Here is a 20,181-nt window from a genome sequence, read left to right on the forward strand (position 1 = left end):
CTTAAGGACTGAAAAAGAATTGCTTTAGCTCACGGGCCTTTTCTCCTCCGTGTAGCAATAGTGCTGAAAATCTTGTGGCATGCATGGAACTTGTTGCATTGTATCACTGTGATGGCCACAGCCACACATGGTAACACAAGCCCTCACTTTACAAATGCACATTATTAGTTTCTTTTGGTAAATCATGAATTTGCTGCACGTTTTATTGTTTGCAGTCACATGTGCTATTCTATTCAAATAACTCACTCAACATTTTGTTTCATTTATTTACTTTATTAGTTTTTGTACTTTAGCCTTACATTGTTTTATATGGGTGCACAGTTTTTGTACTTTAGCCTTACATTGTTTTATATGGGTGCACACATTTTAACACTGTAAGGTTATATAAGTTGTTTGTTACTAATCATATGTTTCTTTTGTCTTGAGTTACCTGGGCTGAGCGTTGGGGGCGTTCCCTTCCTGGTTGGGCAAAGGCGTGGCTGAGGGCTGAGAGCAGGGGGTCAGGATTTGAATGGTTAGCTTCAGCTACTTAGCATGGCATTTGGCCGCGACATTTTTTAAAACATGGCGTTACATGGTTGCAACTTCCGGCACCAGTTTTTACATGCTGATTGGTAGATGACAGCTCATGCACGAGTTTAGTGTTGGGCACGAGCGTCCTCGCGCGTCCATGTTGGTTTGCATTTTTGGAAGACGACAAATAAAACAACTAACTACTTGGATTAAGCTACTGATACTTGACTTAATGCCTACATGGTTTAGGCTGTATTACCGGACTTTGTGGTAAATAAAAGAAAAATGTTAATGTTGTCATATTAGGCTATTATTTGCCGTATATGCGGGGTGCCAATTACCTTAAAGTAACTGACTATGACCATACACTTTGGCAGATGCATAGCAATGACCTACATCCAATTATTAGCCTACCCATTGCGTTGTGTATGAAGACTATTTTAAAACGCACAGGCTGTAGTTCTGTAGAACGCAACGTCTGGATCATGTAACCTATGTCTCCCCAAGTGATTTAAAACGAAACAAATGTCAATGACTTATTTAGTTTGCTTTCTTGCAACATTGACATGATTAGGCTATGCATTTGATTTAAATGGCCAGGCTTCCAGTCGAGGCAAAAGCCAAATATCAACAACAGTTGCAGACTCTTGAAATGCCTGCTCGAACCACACCGAGGGATGTGCGCTTCTATCGGTAAGTTTAACTTGCGTTGGCTTCATTTCATCTGCCTGCAAATGTAGCCTAGGTTTAACAAGCTGCAAATTCACACTGGGTGCAGCAAAAATCCCAGCTAACCACAAGTCTCTTACATCCCATGTCTACATAATTATAGTCATTTTCGTTGGATAGCCATATTGCGTAATAGGCCACAACCTGTCCAAATGTAGCATTTAGGAATCATTATTTATGTATCCTAAAGTGACTCAATATTGATTTGCATTGTTTATTTTCACATATGAACATCACATTAAATAACCTAGGACTTAAGAGACAGGGCAAACTTCTACCACCATTCCCAAAATGTTATCCCAACCAATGAAATAAATTTGCGCAAATAACGAGGTGAAGTGAAGCGCGTTCCCGAACAAATTATTTTCCTCTTAGTGAATGTCCAATCTTCATCAACGACATACCGTCGTACCTGACGTTGTCTCTGTCTGTAACGTGGAATCTAATAGGCTAATTCTAGCTGGTGCCGGAAACGAACACCCATGAAACGCCATTTTTGTAAAGATGGCTGCGGTCAATTTCAGACTTTTTTGGCTGAAGTAGCTAGCCTAGCATGGGCCATTGAAATGAATGGGGGCGGGACTTAGTCACTCTCTCCAGTTATATATAATACCTCCATGGCTGAGAGGACCTAAGTCTGGGTGCCGACCTATTAGACCGTACCACGTCTGCCATGTGCCCGAGGGGGGAATTTGGCCTTAGTTACTTTGCTCTGTGTTATGATTTAAGTCTATGTATTTAGTGTATCCCCTGTTTGTGTCCTTTGGTTTGGCCAAGCCGATATATATGTTCCCTTTTGTTTCATTGTGTCAGGTCAGTTTTTTGTTCAGTCTACGTCACGTCAGTTGTGTCATTATACTTTTGGTTGACCTCTTTTATAGGCCTAATTATCAGTTTGTAGACTTTGTCAGTTTTGATCATTTTTTGGGTAATAAAAACCCTCCATTTTGAACCAAACCTCCTTGTGTCCTCATGCCTCACTGATCGGTCCCCTTACAATCACATACAATGACAACAATGATTTATCTATCTATGCCATACAATAGGACTGTGCATTACCTGGCATAAAACAATACTTTTTTGTCAGATCATGGAGAGACTTCAGATGTGCAATAACTATAATTATTACACGGCTCTTCAGAGTGCTGCAGAATGCTCCATTCACTTGAATGGGCCTTCCCAATGTTCGGCGGTCTGCTAATTCTCAATAACAGACCATTTCTAAGTATAATAGACCGCTGTCAAGGAAAATGGGTTTTGTGCTTCTAATTTACGTCTTTCATATTACTGCGCAAGGACTGGAACTTCATTTCAAAGTGAAAGCAGACGGTTGATCAGCCGTGTTCTAAAGAATGTTTGATTCAAGTTCAGCGTGTGCTGTTGCAAACTCTTTGTTTCTCACCAAAAGCCACGATGAAACAGTGACAAATAGGCTATAGCCTAGGCTATGTAGGCTAAAGAGTCACATCGTGGAGAGTTTATTGTTTCGTTTTGGCAAGTAGCCATGTAATAAGCGGGATAATGAATAGAACGCCAGTTCGGTTCGCCCTGTCGGGACTTATTTTCCCAATAATGACAGGCGTTCTATACATTATCCCTTACATGGCATAGAAGTAGCTGTATTGCTAGGCCCCGCGAAAGCTGGTTAATGTGGAATATTCCGCTGGTTGGTGCACACTCAAGTGTTCAGATTGGTTGTCTGTCCATTCACACGGATTTCACTGGAGCAGATCTTGCACACAACTTTGGTAGCCCTCAATCTCTTAGCTTTCCACTTTCATCAGGCCATATATGTAGCCTATAATATGCTGTGTAACTGTAGGACTATGCAATTTTATGTAGAAAATGTAAAATTGATTTATGTACAGACAGGTAATTAGTGTTGACATGAAATTGTAAAGATGTGTTGGCTCAATGTAGAAACAACATTTCTGTTTACGTTGTTTGATAATATGAAAATGGGATGTTTCATGTGAAGTTATTCATACTCAGGAAATGCTGTAATTTGTTGACAAGTACTGTATGCTGTGTTCAGACTTTGTTAAATAAAAAAAATATATTGTTTATATCTTACTACTTGTATTTTTGGATGAAAACATAACCATATGATGTGACAATTGCCCTCAGAGATTTTCCCCATAGACTGTATAGACCCTTTCAAGAGAGTTCCATTATCAGCATCATAGTTGGCCCCACAAGACTTCCTTTTTAACATTCCATATGTTATCTTAATGCAGAGGAAGTAGATTGGGACCCAAATAGAATGTTCAAGCATTGTTTTTGTTTTTATTGTTGAAAGGGTCAAAAACACTGAAACTATAGAATGTTTGTGTAGAATTCTAAACTCCTCAACATTTTAATATGGCTATGCAATATGAACAATGGATGAACAACATGTACAGATATGTGCAATGCAGTGGCATTACTTAGTTGGCTGGTTGTCACCGGGATGCAGAGTTCAGTAGGGTGACAGCCGCAGGAAAGAAGCTTCCTCTAAACCTGCTGTTTTGGGTGAGGAGAGACCTGTAACGCCTCCCGGAAGGGAGTAGTAGTTTGCAGATTTGATCTGGTGATTAATTCTTCTCTCGTAACCATACTTGGTGACTGTACGTTTGTCATGATTTTCAAGAATAAGAATTACGAGTTTTAATGCTGCATGGCCAGTGTTCATCTGGCCTAGCAACAGTAACATACGGGTCTTGACAAGGGGTTGATGGTCGTGAAATTTGCGTTTTTCACCCATTGCCCAAGTCAACTACTACCACAAATTAAATCAAAATCTGTGGGAAACGGCGCGAAACTGCTACGCTGTTTGTGCACGCGGATCGGATTTGTTCCGCAAATTCATATCAAAACTAATTTAGACTAGTGTGGACTTAGCCTTAGAAGGCATGAATATGAGATTCGGACAGGTCGCACATCATGATGCCTTGCTGCCATCGAACACTATCTTAGAAGCCGAGATTTGTATAATTTAAGACACAGCCAGTGTGTGTATTCTGATGTTTCTCAAGTTCTGTCAGGGTCCTGAAACTCTTCAGACGTTGAACAACCTTTTCAGACAAGTGACATTTAGGAGGTTTACTTCCAGAGTGTGTAACAGCGTACTGGTTTTAGGAGTTGCATGTTGCATCTTCTACTGTCCTTATTGCTTGTTGTGTTTTTTATATTATATACTTTTAATTACTTTTTCTGCTGTTATTTAATGTTGTGTGTGATGTCTGTATGCTACTGAGACCTTGAATTTCTGGTTTTAGGAGTTGCATGTGACAACTTGACTCACTGAGAACATTCATGAGACTTCTCTTCAGAGTGTCTTCGCATGTGCTTATTAAGATTGAAACTTAGTGTAAAAGCCTTTCCACACTGGGCACATTTATAAGGCTTCTCTCCAGTGTGCATAAGCATGTGGTTTTTAAGAGTTGAGAGGTGTGTAAAAGTTGTTCCACACTGGGCACATTCATGAGGCTTCTCTCCAGTGTGTATTCGTGAATGGCTTTTAAGACCTGAACTTTGTGAAAAAGCTTTTCCACACTGGACACATTTATGAGGCTTCTCTCCAGTATGTATGAGCATGTGGGTTTTAAGAGTTGAAAGGTGTCTAAAAGCTTTTCCACACGGGACACATTTATAATGTTTCTCTCCCGTGTGTATTAGTATATGGGTTTTAAGAGCTGAACTTTCTGAAAAAGCTTTTCCACACTGGACACATTTATGACGCTTCTCTCCCATATGTAAGTGTATGTGGCTTTTAAGAGTTGATTTTCGTGGAAAAGCTTTCCCACACTCGTCACATTTATGAGACTTCTCTCCCGTGTGCATGAGCATGTGGTTTTTAAGAGTTGTGTGTTGTGTAAAGGTTTTTCCACATTGGACACATTGATGAGGTTTCCCTCCAGTGTGAATTAGCATATGGCGTTTAAGACATGAACTGTGTGAAAAAGCTTTTTCACACTGGTCACATTTATAAGGCTTCTCTCCAGTATGTATTAGCATGTGGCTTTTAAGATTTGAACTTCGCGCAAAAGCTTTTCCACACTGGGCACATTTATGAGGCTTGTCTCCAGTGTGCATGAACATGTGTTTTTTAAGTGTTGAGTTGAGGGTAAAAGCTTTTCCACACTGGACACATTCATGATGTTTCTCGCCAGTGTGTATTAGTAAATGGCTTTTGAGAGTTGAACTTTGGGTAAAAGCTTTTCCACACTGGGTACATTTATGAGGCTTCACTTTAGTATGTATGAGCACGTGGGCTTTAAGATATGAAAGGTGGGTAAAAGCTTTTCCACACTGGGTACATTTATGATGTTTCTCTCCAGTGTGTCTTAGTAAATGGATTTTAAGAGTTGAAATTTGTGAAAAGGCTTTTCCACAATAAATACATTTATGTCGCCTGTTGTGAATAGAATGCGTCTTCTGGTGTTTCTTGAGTTTAGTGAGGGTCGTGAAACTCTTTCTGCAGACCGTGCAGTGGTGCAGCCTTCCTTTGAGTTGCAGGTTGAGTTCATCATTCTGTCCATGGATCTTCTGTTGCGTTATATGTGGATGTTCAGATACACCTGGAAGAGATACCATAGAGACTTAGAATCACATATAGATGTTCTACATTCAGCAATTAAAGCATAATTAAATAAGTTGCATGATCAAACGTGACCGCTGATTTGATGATACTGGACCAGGAAGCCATGGAATTTTCTTCCTACAGATACAGGTCTTAAGTTAACTTTAAGTCACATCTGACTATCATTAACCATTGTTCGGACGAACAAATAGAATGGCTGTTGCTGCAAGCAAACATCATCAATGAGCTCACCCAGCTAGCTAACGTTAAATATACCTTACGAAACTGAGTTATGCTAACTAACACCATCTTCAGCCTGGCATTTTGACAGTAAACTCAAAAAACATACAGTATATATTAGGGCTGTCAAAATAACTGATTAATTTTGATTAATTAATTTGAGAAAAAATAACTGATTAAAAGAATTAGTGCAGATTAATCGATTCCATATGACCTTTGACCCCGAGCCGTTCTAGTCAGTAAAAATTAGATTGTAAAATGAGGGAGAGAGAAGAAAACGTGCTGCCTGGATCATTGATTGGAACATTTACTTTTAAAAAATGGCCTGATGGTGTTGATAAAAAATAACACCTCTGCAATGTCTGCAGCAAGGAATTTGCATATCACTGTCATCAACTCTATAGTCGCACATCAATGCAAAGAAATAAGTGTTGACATTGAGGGGAGTGTTCATTAATTTTCATTGTGTCCCCTAGGTTATATCTGTGGCCTGAAATGCCTTGTATGTGAAAAAAAACTTCTTCCCGAAGCACATTTGAATTTATTTTCTCAGCATATTGGGTCATATCATAGATTATTATGGCAATTATTTGAACAGTGAAAATAATAATAAAAGAGTTTTTGAACTTTAATGTCAATAATGCTGATTATTTAATGATTAATTTGAATTTTTAAAATACTTTAACAGCAAAAATTATATATGCGATTAATTTAGATTAATTAATCACAGAGTATGTAATTAATTAGATTAATTTTTTTAATCGATTGACAGCCCTAGTATATATATATGATTATTCTAAAGCTTCACTTGTAAGTAGCCTTCAGTTTCAGTTGGAAATTGTTATCTAACACTGTTTATCTTTTTTTCTTCTATTTCTGCTAGGTGCTGCTTCACTCTGCTACTGGTGGTGGATCAGATTTGACTGCAACCGTTGGTCTAACGTTATGGATGCAGCACACAAGAATTTCTAAACGGATAAAAAGTGAATAAATGTACTTGCTTTTCAAACTGATAAAAAGTTGTCAATGGTTATTTATGCAAGTTTGTGTAGCCTAACCATACCTAGCCAAATTTATCCTGGCTGTAGATAAAGCAGGATATGAATTTCCCAAAATTACTGTATATAATATTACAGCACTGGTATTACTACTGTACTTAGTTACAGTATGATCCATAAGTATGCCTCTCAAGTGACCATTTTGCAACATTAGTAACATCTGCTTTACCTACTCCTAGCTCATTCTTGACACTTGAGGTTAATGACGCTACAGAGACTCTCTGCTCTACACTGGCATCTTGTCTGAATGCAGCATGTCCTCTTTCCTCAAGACCTACTCGTTCTAAACCTCGCCATCCATGGCTGACGAACAGTATAGTCTCAGTACGAAAGGAACTTAGAGCTGCTGAGAGGAAATGGCGTAAATCCAGAGATGGAAATGATCTTAGTAACTACCAGTCTTTGCTGTCATCCTTTTCATCCACTGTTACACTTGCAAAAAAGGCATTCTATCAAAGCAAGATTGAGAACGCCACTGACAGTAGACAACTTTTTTCTACTTTCAAATCTCTCCTCAATCCTCCACCACCACCATCAACTACTTCACTGTCAGCAAATGACTTTGCAACATTTTTCACTGAAAAAGTTGCTAAAATAAGTGCTCAGTTTGATGCTCCTATAAAGAGGGCTTTGCCTTGTGTTAGTATGACCCCATCATTTGACTCTTTCTCTCCTCTTGATGAGGAAGCAGTCTCTCAATTGCTTCAGCGATGTCGTCCAACAACATGCCCATTAGATCCTGTCCCGTCCACTCTTCTACAGTCTATCTCACCCGCTGTTCTACCAGCAGTCACACATGTATTTAATGCTTCACTCAGTTCTGGAATAGTTCCTTATTCTTTTAAACAGGCTAGGGTTACACCTCTGCTAAAGAAAAGTACACTTAATCCAACTGAGGTGAAGAACTACAGACCTGTCTCCCTTCTTCCTTTCTTGTCAAAGGTTTTGGAGAAAGTGGTCTTCAAGCAAGTTTGTGACTTTCTTCATCAGAATAATCTACTAGACCCTATGCAGTCTGGTTTCAAGAGTGGTCATTCTACTGAAACTGCTCTTCTGTCTGTGACTGAAGCATTGAGAGTAGCTAAGTCCTCTGCTCAGTCATCAGTATTAATTCTACTAGATTTATCTGCAGCCTTTGATACTGTTAACCATGACATTCTCCTATCTATACTATCTGAACTGGGAATTTCTGGAAAAGCTCTTGACTGGTTTGAATCTTACCTTAAAGGGCGTTCTTTCAACGTGTCTTGGCAGGGACAAGTATCTAAGTCTCATGCCCTCACCACAGGTGTGCCTCAGGGATCAGTATTAGGACCCTTGCTTTTCTCTATTTACACCACTTCCTTAGGTGATACTATTCGCTCCCATGGATTTGACCATCACTGTTATGCAGACGACACTCAACTTTACCTGTCTTTCCCACCTGATGACTCTAGTGTTTCCCACCGGATTTCTGCATGCCTTAAGGATATTTCAGCCTGGATGAAAGATCGGCACCTTCAGCTTAATCTCTCAAAAACAGAGTTTTTGGTGTTTCCAGCTAAAACAGCTATTCCCCAACAGATTAACATCCAGCTTGACTCAACTTCACTGACCCCAACTAGATCGGCACGAAACTTGGGCGTTGTAATTGATGACCGACTTAACTTCTCTGAGCATATAGCTTCTATTGCAAAATCATGCCGGTTTATGCTTTACAACATTAGGAAGATCAGACCTTATCTGACACAAGATTCCACACAACTTCTTGTTCAGACCATGGTCATCTCTAAGCTGGACTATTGTAATTCACTGTTAGCTGGCTTACCCGCTTGTGTAACAAGATCATTACAGCTGATTCAAAATGCTGGAGCACGCCTGGTCTTCAATCAGCCAAAGAGGACACATGTAACTCCTCTCCTAGTTACTCTCCATTGGCTCCCTATAGTAGCCAGAATTAAATTTAAATCTCTCACTTTGGCCTATAGGACACTAACTAGATCTGCTCCTAGTTATTTTAATTCAATAATCAAGCCTTACATCCCCAACCGCCCACTGCGGTCTTCTGGTGAGCGTATGTTGTGTCGACCAGTCATAAAAACTGGGTCTAATTCCAGACTCTTTTCTTCAGTGGTTCCATGTTGGTGGAATGAACTGCCCAGTGGTCTCCGTTCCTGTGGTAGTTTTGGGTCGTTTAAGAGGGGTCTAAAGACATTCCTATTCAACATATACTTAGTTGTTTAAGCGCTTATGTGTTATGGTTTATATAATGTTGTTTTATTTTAATTGGGCTGTTAATTAATTTGACATTATTGTTTATTATTGATATTCTCCTTAATGTAGTCTTAGCATGTTATTGTTTTATATTATTGATTGAATTGACATTATTGTTTTTATTATTGCCTTTCCCCTTTTTTACATTGCTTTTTTATTAGGCTATTGATTGAATTGATATTATTGTGTACTACAACTATTCTCCTTACTATATTTGACCTAGATTTTAATCTGTTCCCTGTTCATTTTTAAATATTATTATGTTGTTTTGTATTTATATGTCGCTTTGGACAAAGGCGTCTGCTAAATCCATAACCATAACCATAACCATAAGTACTGTGATTAAAAATACGGTAGACAATTCAATACTGTATACATTACAGCACTGGTAGTACTACTGTAGTTTGCATTTACAGTATCAGGCATAGGTACTGTGATTTCATATACAGTAGGTGTATTGTAGAGTGAAATACAGCAACTTACTGGTTATTTGCTGCCAGCAAGTTGCTGTAAATTTTACGTTAAACTTTTTACAGTGTACCTTTAATAAACTCCCGGTACACTTACTAAGTTACTGATGCTTCGTTTTATGTGTAGGGGCCCTATTGATGATACTACTACTACTACTACAGAAGTATGGTGCTATTATGTGCTAGCCTAGAAATCTAGACACACCCAGCGGCAGCAAATTTAATTTGCTGCACAGGCTACTCTAGCAACTCTCTGTTGGCTTGCGAGCTGGAAAAATTAAGCTTCAATAAGGCCAATCACATCGTGTATAGAGTCGGTAGGCGGGCTTAACATAATGATTGATGGCAGAGTTTAAACAGTTCGGCGTGAATTCCCTGCTCCTTGAAAACAAAGAAGATGGATGTTGCTGTTGGCGAACAGCGTGACACGAGTTAAGCTTTTTTTAAGTTGGCAAAAGTTTGAACTAGCAAACTAGCTCCGCTGGTGTGAAAACGCATGGGACTCATGAGTTGTAGCGCTATCCTATTGGGTGCAGAGGGAATTTGAAAGACAACCGATTATCCCGCCCCTCGGACTGAGCACTGCTGACGGTGAGTCTCCAGACCCTACATTTTAATGTGGGTCTGGCTCATCAGGCTACTGGGCGGAGTGATTTGTTAAGAGACATTTCCAACATGGCAACATTCACCTTGCACCTAACTACCCAGATAACAAAATCAGATTGGCAGATAGCGGACCGCTGGTGATATGCCGTTGGACCACCATCTCTTCAAATTCAACTTCTCATGAATATTAAGAAAAGTTATTCAAAATGATATATGGAGTATAACTGAACAAATGAAAAAGATTTTAGACCGATAGTGGCAAAATATTGGGGCATTTGTCTGCAGCCCACCAGTGGACCGCCAGAGAACCGATGAGCAATATGCCAGCGGACCGCCAGATCTGCCCCCAGTGGGCCGACAGTGGTCCGCCAGCCCCTTGCTATCTGGGTAGTACAGCTTTGTATGGCTATTGACGGTGAGTCCCCAGACCCTACATTTTAATGTGGGTCTGGCTCGTCAGGCTAATTATGAGCATGACAAGTGGTTAAATCTTTTTCCTTTTAGAAACGTTTGGCAGCCTGCCCAAAGCACTTCCACTGGTAGCCTCTTGGCTGGACGCGCTGAGGACGTTGATGAGTTACCATAGAGACTTGGAATTATACAGATGTTCTGGAAGAGTTACAGATAGATGTTCCACATTTAACAATTGCATATTGATGAGGAAAATATTTAACATAAAATAGAATTCAAATGGGTATAATTACTAGTTATTACTTACACGTTACAAGACAGTAGTAGATATCTTTTAAGACTGCAACATAACCCAGTTGTTCAAAAGTGATCTAATCTGATTTTTGCCCATCTGATTACATCAAAGTTTGAAAATAGGTTGTCTAAAGTGAACAAAAAAATATCCTGAAACTGAACTACATCACGTCTGGAGACAATTTTCAAAATGCGATCAAGTACTATAGCTTTTTTGACATATTTTTTGGATATTTTGGTTCATTTAACTGTCTTAAAGAGAAATAAAGAAGACAACACATAATTGTTAATATTCATTATTTGTTATGGATTAGATAAAGTGCCTGGCTGGTTTAAACAAACTGACCATGGAAGAGGATGTTTCTAATGTATTACTGTTTTCAGTCTTAAACAAACAAACAAATAAACAAATAAACAAATAAAACAACCCATCTATTCTAACTGTTGTTTATTACATAATAATAATGCTAATGGACTAAATTGTGGTATGTAGCAGAGGTGTGTACTTGAGTCACATGACTTGGACGAGTCAGACTCAAGTCACAATTTTGATGACTTCAGACTCAACTTGACAAAATTAGAAATGACTTGCGACTCGACTTGGTCTTCCATGCTATTGATTCGAGACTTGACTCGGACTTTGCCACTTTTACTTGTAATCACTTGCGGCATGGTTAAAATTATTTGTATCATATAAAAACATAACTATTTTCTGCCCATACCAACTTCAGCAGCCTCAAGTTCATCATTAATGTTACACCTGGCACTCATCGTCTAGTATCTAGTATGAGAAAGGAAAAGAGATGATCACTCACTGATCATCCTCCCAATGTCGTTTGACTGAGTGGAATCTGTGATATTATGATGGATCCTCTGATTCTGTGTGGTTCGATCGCCTAAACAATTTAATTTGCTCCACGGTGCTAGTCGAAACTATCATGGAATCATCATATTTACACCCATATCAGCGTTGTGTTTTGCAAAATCAATAGCAACGAATGTGAAATATTTATCCTGTATACTCTGAGTAGTCTATGGCCTTGACGACATTAAAATGATTGTTGCAATAGGTATTTTATTTGTTATTGTAGGCAAACTCCTGCGGGCATGTTTACCCATTCAGTAAAGGGTCATTCCGTCTCCTTTCACCTAAATTCTGAAAATCTTCCCACCTGACCATCTCAGAATTTCCTGGAAAATTCTAGTAAAAAGATACACTTCTTAATAAGAAAAAAAATAAGAATATATTAAAGGGATATTCCATCATTTGGGGAATCACACTCATTGTCCACCTCATTTTCCACCCTTGAGTTAAACAATTGATTTTTACCTTTCTCCAGTTCATCCAGCTGTTCTCTGAGTCTGGCGATACCACTTTTAGCTCCAGCCTAGCATAGATCATTGAATCGGATTAGACCATTAGCATCTCGCCTGCTGGCATCACATTTAAAAGTGACTAAGATTTCCGGTAATTTTCCTATTTAAAACTTGTCTCCTCTCAAGTTAGAAAGTGTAATAAGACCAACGGAAAATGAAACATAGCGATTTTCTAGGCTGATTTGACATGGAACTATACTCTCATTCAGGTGTAATAATCCAGTCACTAACCAATGGAATGCGAGTATCAATTGTTTAAGTCAAGGGGAGGTGGAAAATGAGTGTAATACCCAAATGGTGGAATATCCCTTTAAGTTAATAGTTTTCTCAACTAAGACAACTTACAAAATATTTGTATGAGGGGCATTTTTTTGGCATCATGCTCTGAAAAGCCATTTTTAAACAGCAATATCTGGAAAACTATCTCACCTGTCGCCTTCAAATGTTCAACAGTCAATATCTGTTACTAATAACATCCAGACATGGAATGTCATGAGTGTAGCTCAAGTATAACCTAGAACGGTAGGTACTTAAACTTCTTCCAAAATTTGACTTGGCGAATAGCACATTTGAGTTGTTGAGCCCCCAGTTTTGCAGATTGAAGACTTAGATTTTACAGTAAGCATCTCTGGTCCTAGTCTAGAGCATGGGTTCCCAAACTCCATCAATGTGGGCCTCCCCTTTGAAAACAGTGACACCTCCGCGCCCCCCCCCCCCCCCCCTCCCCGACAATCATTTTCAAATAATGATCTTTACTTTTCAGTTAAGCCTAGGGCTGTCAATCGATTAAAAAAATTAATCTAATTAATTACATACTCTGTGATTAATTAATCTAAATTAATCGCATATATAATTTTTGCTGTGAAAGTATTTTAAATATTTAAATTCAAATAAATCATTGAATAATCAGCATTAGTGACATTAAAGTTCAAAAACTCTTTTATTATTATTTTCACTGTTCAAATAATTGCCATAATAATCTATGATATGACCTAATATGCTGAGGAAATAAATTCAAAAGTGCTTCGGGAAGAAGTTTTTTTTTCACATACAAGGCATTTCATTGCAGAGGACTTTATTTTCACCACTTTATTTTTATCAACACCATCAGGCCGTTTTTTAAAAGTAAATGTTCCAATCAATGATCCAGGCAGCACGTTTTCTTCTCTCTCCTTCATTTAACTGTCTAATTTTTACTGACTAGAACGGCTCGGGGTCAAAGGTCATACGGAATCGATTAATCTGCACTAATTTTTTTAATCAGTTATTTTTTCTCAAATTAATTAATCGAAATTAATCAGTTATTTTGACAGCCCTAGTTAAGCCACTTAAATAGGTGCTATACTATGCTATGCAATGCAATGAGTTTTCATCATATTTTCAACATTTGGCTTTGTTGCCCATATCAGGCTCGGGCCGTGCAGAGATAAAATGTGACAAATCTGTCCATTTTAAGTTAGCTATCGGAATGTCACATTACTGTCACTTTATGTCCAACCTCTTACGTGTATCTGTCACTTAATATTCATTTCTATACAAACCAAGGCGGCGGATTCCTAAAGAAACGCAACCACCCTCACCATAAGCTCCAAGCTGCAAGTTACCGTTCACTGGTAACTTGCAGCTAGCTCGGCTGGTGGCACTGTTGCTAAATTACGTTATGAAGTTTGGCACAATACATTCTCACTCAGGATAGGGATCAATAATACTTTCCACTTCAATTACGTTTGTATCGGCAGCCATTTCGCACTGGTTTCAGTAGGAACTTTTGCCTATTAACACAAAGGAAGTGAGACCAGTGGGCGTCTCTGAAAGTAGCTGTTTTTGGTTGTGAATGTTTTGGCCCAGAAGTTCGTTCAGCATGATGCAAGCTTCTGGGTACTCAGATTACTCCGGTACCAGTTTAACCCTTTACCCGCCAAAGTCGCAAAATTGCGACAAACAACGTCACTGATTAAAACAGACGATAGACGCGAGTACAGTGTAAAATCTCATTTGTACTCTTGACCACTAGTTGGCAGACACCCAGAGCTTCGATTCAAGCTCAAACTTTTTTTTCAAAGTTTTCAGGAAGCATGTGAAAAACACGCGAGAAACACACGAAGAAGACGTGCATTTCCTCCATAACGCGGAAGCGATGCGGGCCATAGTTTTGCACAAATTGAAGCAGAAATACACCAAATGTTGAAAAAAAATGCACGTGTGATGAAGTCTCATCTATTCTGATTCTAAAGGATAAAATCTGCATTTTGGAGGATATGATCGATCGTCTATGGGCAGTGATAGTCACGGAGCGTCTGTGAATGGAGGTGCGTCATTTGCGTCTTTCCGACAGTGTTCACTAAGCATACAATGCTTATTTCGACCCTCTGCCCAACATAGCTGTAGGTGCCAGTGGTAATAGTGATGATAGTGTCCGTAATGGACGTGGTATTACACGCGATTACACACGAGAAACACATAAGAAGACGTGCATTTCCTCCATAACACGGACGCAATGCAGGCCATAGTTTTGCACAAATTGAAGCAGAAATACACCAAATGTTGAAGAAAAAGTTAACATGTGATGAAGTCTTGGGTCTGTTATTTACCTAGTCTGATTCTGAAGAAGAATATCTGCCTTTTGGAGAATATGAGCGATCGTCTAGTCACGCTGCGTCTGTGAATGGAGGTGCGTCATTTGCGTCTTTCCGACAGTGTTCACTAAGCATACCACGCTTATGTCGACCCTCTGCCCAACGTAGCTGAAGGTGCCAGTGGTAAAGGTGATGATAGTGTCCGTAATGGACGTAGTAAAGACAGCAGGGGTAGTAAAAATAGGGCTCTGAAGAACTACAAAGTCACCCGCGATAGGAACTGATTTGACCAGGCTACTTTATTGTATAGTAGAATAAGGTTTGTGGTAATAGTAATAGTTTACTATTGTTGGTTTACATGTGACTGCTTTCCTGTTCAGGTGTTATGTGGGTGAAATGACAAAAAAGTAAGCAAAACTGCTCAAATATATGTTCAACATCCAGTATTTACTGAAATGTGCATAATTCGAGGTGGTTGTCATCCAGTGACGTCATAATATGCAAATTAGATGTGTAAATTTACCCCCTTCATAAACTTTTGTTCATACTCAATGATTTTCACATTTACAGTAGGACTTTATCTCTGACCACTTTCAAGCCATGGCCTTTTGAAATTTTGATGTAAAAATCGAATGATGTTTTTTTTAAAACCTGGCGCCTAAAGGGTTAACACTGTAAAAAATGTGGTCTCTCTACAAACGGGAGCGTACCTATGTTCCCCGGGTCCTATGATCCCCACTTTGTATGGGACCGGGGAACATAGGACCCTTTTTTAAAACCATAACCCAAACCCTAACCCCAAGCGGGGAACATAGGACCTGGGGAACATAGGGATGACGCAGGGATGATAGGGACGCAGTGGATTTAGCTTTGTTCTTAAGTTGCCCATTTTATTTCTATGGTCGCTATATGTGTATTTGTGAGTCAGGTAAATTATGTGTTGTCAACTTCTTCAGACTCATAGTAGGTATTGTTTAGCCCCGTTATATAGCAATCAAACAGTTTTGTGATTTTCCACCGTTGTCAGGATTGCTTATTTTCTTTGTCACGCACCAATCAACCAAACACACATGAATTTCGAGATATAATTAGGCCTACTAGGCTACGCAACGTGTTTAACTTAGGTCTTTCCGTCATGTTTTAGGCAGAGACCTTCTTATACCCTTTTTGTTTGAAAGTAAACTGAAATAAAAGTGAAGCAAGTAGAAAAAACGCCCGTTTATTTAATGAGTCAACAGAATATCTGCAAATTTCGTGCTCATGCGCTATTTGCGAAGCATTTAGCTTACCGCCCTTCAGCTGCTCTCTTGAGCACCTTACCATGCACAAAGAACTACAGGACTACTGTTGGACTACTTTTTGCACCTTCACCATGACACTCACTCTCTAGAGCACCTCACCATGCACACAGAACTACAGGGCAGTCCGGGCCCTGTCACTGCAAGCGTCTCATGCTTGATCACCCTCAAGCACACTGTGGATTTTTTTTTTAATTTAATTTATATAGTATATTTAGTATTTTGTTTTGTTAGTTTTTCTTATCTTCTACTGTCTCTACTGTACAGTGGAGTTTGGTTATATATTTATACTTATATTTACCATTTCTACTGTAAGTGCATGTTGTGTGTGATGTCTGTATGCTACCGAGACCTTGAATTTCCCCTTGGGGATCAATAAAGTATCTATCTATCTATCTAATCCACTGTTTGCGATTTGGGGCTATAGCGTATACCGGAACAAGCTTCGTAGTGGTTGATCATCGAAAAATACCGTCTCCACGGCTTATTTGATGTGTTTTAATGCAGAAAAAGACCCTGGGGTCAACTCCCTCCATCATGCATAAATGACAGACTTAAGCGAAGGGGAGAACTTGCGCAGGCTGAAATGCGTGTAGTTACACACTTTTTTTTTTACTTACGCACCCTTACATACGTGGGAGAATTCCCTGCTATGTGAGAGGACTTACTTTCCAGCAGATGTTCATGTTGTTCCTCTTCTTCTATCTTCACTTCGATCTCCGCTGTTGTCTGTTGTGTTTCATTGTCAGTAACGTTGGACTCTGTGTCATCTGTTTCAGCGCTACAGCGAGGATCTGCAAAAAGCTTTTCTTCTTCATCTGTGCATGCAAGCATATGACCATATTCGTCGTTCTTTATATCTTCTTCCTTCACGATCACTCTCAGATCAACCTGCTGCGTTTCAGCACAGCCAGAACGAAATGGAAGCCCGAGATCCATGTTGCTAGTAGAACAAAGATGATCCCGTCCAAAGTGTAAAATTGCCTGTAGTCAGAGAAATAAAGACAAATAGAAAGGTCCAAGTCAGTTTTTTATTTTAAACTACAATAATGGAAAACATTCCCTGCTGAGAAAGAAAATAAATAAAAAAGGGAAGGTCAAAGTCGGTTTTCTTTTCATGCTTTAATTAATAGGAAACAACTTTGTATGTAACAAAGTACAAATACTTTGTTACTGTACTTAAGTACATTTTCCACATATACTTTACTTAAGTAGAATCAATAGTGACTACTTTTGACTTTTACTCTGTTACATTTTGAAACTATCTACACTTTCTACTCCACTACATTTCTACAATACATTCCGTTACACTTTTTGATCAGTTTTTTTTCCCACCAAAATGCCTACCTGACTGGCACACGTTTGTCTCACTTCATGTAACTTCATGAAATGTGATTTCAAATAGCCTACAATGTCGGGCAAATTGCTAACGTTAATGAATCAATAAGGATTTAGCATCTATAGGAAAATTGTTTTTCGCCTTGTTTTCGCCTTTTACGCATGTGCTCTTAATATTAATTTCTATACAAACCAACGGCGGATTCACACAAGCACCCACTCCATAAAAATCAGAATCAGCTTTATTGGCCAGGTTTGCATACACAAACAAGGAATTTGACTCTGGTTAATCTTTGCTCGCAAGTACAACATTCACATAACATATAAGGATACAAAAAAAACATAAAGGAGTAAAAAGAAAAAAAATCAGAACAGTAAGAATAGAATGAAGGCAATAGAGTATGTCTATGTATGAGAATAAATACAGTATGTACATTTGCAAATAAATAAATAGATAGACACTATGGGTGGTATATGGTAGTGCAGTAGTGCATGGTCGTGGACCCCTCAACAGACACACGCAAGATGCAATATACAGTTGAAAGGGTGTGGATAGTGCAATATCAGTATAGACTGAGGTTTAATATTAAGAAATAATATAGTGCAAGGCAGTTCAGTGCAATGATAATTCAGTGTTTCCCACAGAACTGAATTCTATTTGTGGGGGTAGGTTTGCAGAATTAACTTGAATTCAACAGTTTTTAACAAATTAGCATAGCATGGTTATGATGAACCAGATTTAAGCACAATTTAGTACAACCTGGAAAATCATTGTGTGGTGGGCAATGTTGATATTGTGGTGGGCCGCCACAAATATGTCAATGTATGGGAAACACTGGATAATGTGTTAATAATACTGTAAGGTTGAAGTACCCTATAAGGGTATCTAAATTATCTCTGTAGCCTACCAAAAATGACATTGTACAATGACTCGAATACCTGTAAACGGTATTACTATTATTACTATAGCCTAGCCTACAATGTCGATTTCATTTGTCTGGTGTAAATGTACACCCTTCTATGCACCCCTTCTTGATGCAGTAGGGAGCGTTATTTCTCGAATCAGCTGAACACATCTGCAAAAAGAAGGGGGCGGTTACGTTAACTCAGAGACAAAGTAAACAATCCAGCCAGTTACCGTAACACCGGTGGACGTTGTCCACACATCTGCTATCTGAGGGGTAGGCTATACTACGAAGCGAGGTTGTTGGCTCACCCATGCAACTTTATAGAGAAAATGCTGACCTATAAAGAAAGTTTTTGCATATTGCTCCTGAAGATGAGTCGTGTTGAGATCAGCAGCACTCCCGTTACCTGGGATGTTTGGCTAACTACCTCTCGTACCTCTACCTAAGTCTGTCTACTAAAACACACATACCAGAGCCCTCTCGTCTAAGTCTGTCTACTAAAGCACACATACCAGAGCATACCAGAGCCTCTTAGACATTCTCTGTTAATACCTTCAGTGCCGCTGCTGGCAATGTCGCTAGCCTACCCAAAGCTGAATTGCTTTGGAGTGCTGCGTGATGAGAGCGGCGGCCCAAGCTACCCTTCTCCGACAAGTTCGCTGCTTCGTCAACTTAGATCGGCTGATTTGGTGTTTGTATCTGATTTAAACAGTGTTTATCCCTGCAATATATGTCTTATACCAACATCTTGGCTACGATTGTTGTCCCGAGCTGGATTGCATACAATTTTCCTGTCCGTGCCTGCGGCTTTGGCTGCGTGGACTCAGCGACAACAATCACAATTCCAACATGGACGCCATTCGATAATCCTTCAAAATAAAACTCGGAAACAAAGTAAAACTCGGAACTAATCACGCATTAGTTTTTCAATTCATAATGAGGGAAAATAACGATTGTGTTAACAGCTGTAAAAAGTAAATGTTGACAAAAATAACATAAGACAAATGGGAAAAGTAGCCGTAAAACATTATTTTATTTCTGCCTTAATTCAAATTGTGTGGCTGTGAAAACAACAGAGGTGTGTCTTTGTGGTTGTGAATTTGTGGTAGCCTTTGAAAAAAGAGGGAAAATAAAAAAGTGATAGTGATAGTAGGCTAATATGAGCAAACAGGACCAGTGTCCTACAGAGTTCAAGGGACAGACACAGACATCACATACAGGAGACATGGGGATCAGTTGAGATCTCGTTTCACAGCCGATGAACTGGATCTGAATATTGACTGTGCAACCACTGACACATCAGCCCAACCCTGTGATCCAGCACAATATGTCAGCGGATGCTGATCCTGTGCACATGGACAGTGACGAGCAGTGTTCGAATTATACCGTGGGCTTCAGGGGTACAGCTATTTCGACTGGTGATGTCACTCTCCATTTTATATAGGCTTACACACATGATTTCACACTTGTGGTTCACAGTCAAATTTCCTTCGAAATATAGGTAATATTACCGTGGCTGGCTGGTCGACAAGTTAAAAGAAACTACTGT

The 20,181-nt window shown here is 39.2% G+C and overlaps 1 protein-coding gene across 1 annotated transcript; it reads right to left on the reverse strand.

The window, feature by feature from the left end:
- Positions 1-3,503: 3,503 nt before the first annotated feature.
- Positions 3,504-19,434, reverse strand: LOC143120577 (uncharacterized). The gene is made up of 3 exons (XM_076281383.1): positions 19,185-19,434; positions 17,055-17,370; positions 3,504-5,801 (listed from the first exon to the last, which is right to left on the reverse strand). Exons 2-3 carry the CDS (start codon positions 17,323-17,325, stop codon positions 4,522-4,524), a joined length of 1,551 nt encoding a protein of 516 aa, XP_076137498.1. The 5' UTR covers positions 17,326-17,370; positions 19,185-19,434; the 3' UTR covers positions 3,504-4,521.
- Positions 19,435-20,181: the final 747 nt, after the last annotated feature.

This window comes from Alosa pseudoharengus, unplaced genomic scaffold, assembly GCF_046254945.1.
Source record: "Alosa pseudoharengus isolate Yale_2024_CS ecotype anadromous, Long Island Sound unplaced genomic scaffold, YU_APseudo_1.1 YU_APseudo_1.1_scf_1, whole genome shotgun sequence".
Taxonomy (NCBI): domain Eukaryota; kingdom Metazoa; phylum Chordata; class Actinopteri; order Clupeiformes; family Clupeidae; genus Alosa; species Alosa pseudoharengus.

Coding starts and splice junctions, on each gene's coding strand:
- LOC143120577 (XM_076281383.1), bottom strand. CDS start 17,325: ATGGATCTCGGGCTTCCATTTCGTTCTGGCTGTGCTGAAACGCAGCAG. Junction 5,802..17,054: donor ACATGAACATCTGCTGGAAA/GTAAGTCCTCTC, acceptor TATCTCTTCCAG/GTGTATCTGAACATCCACAT.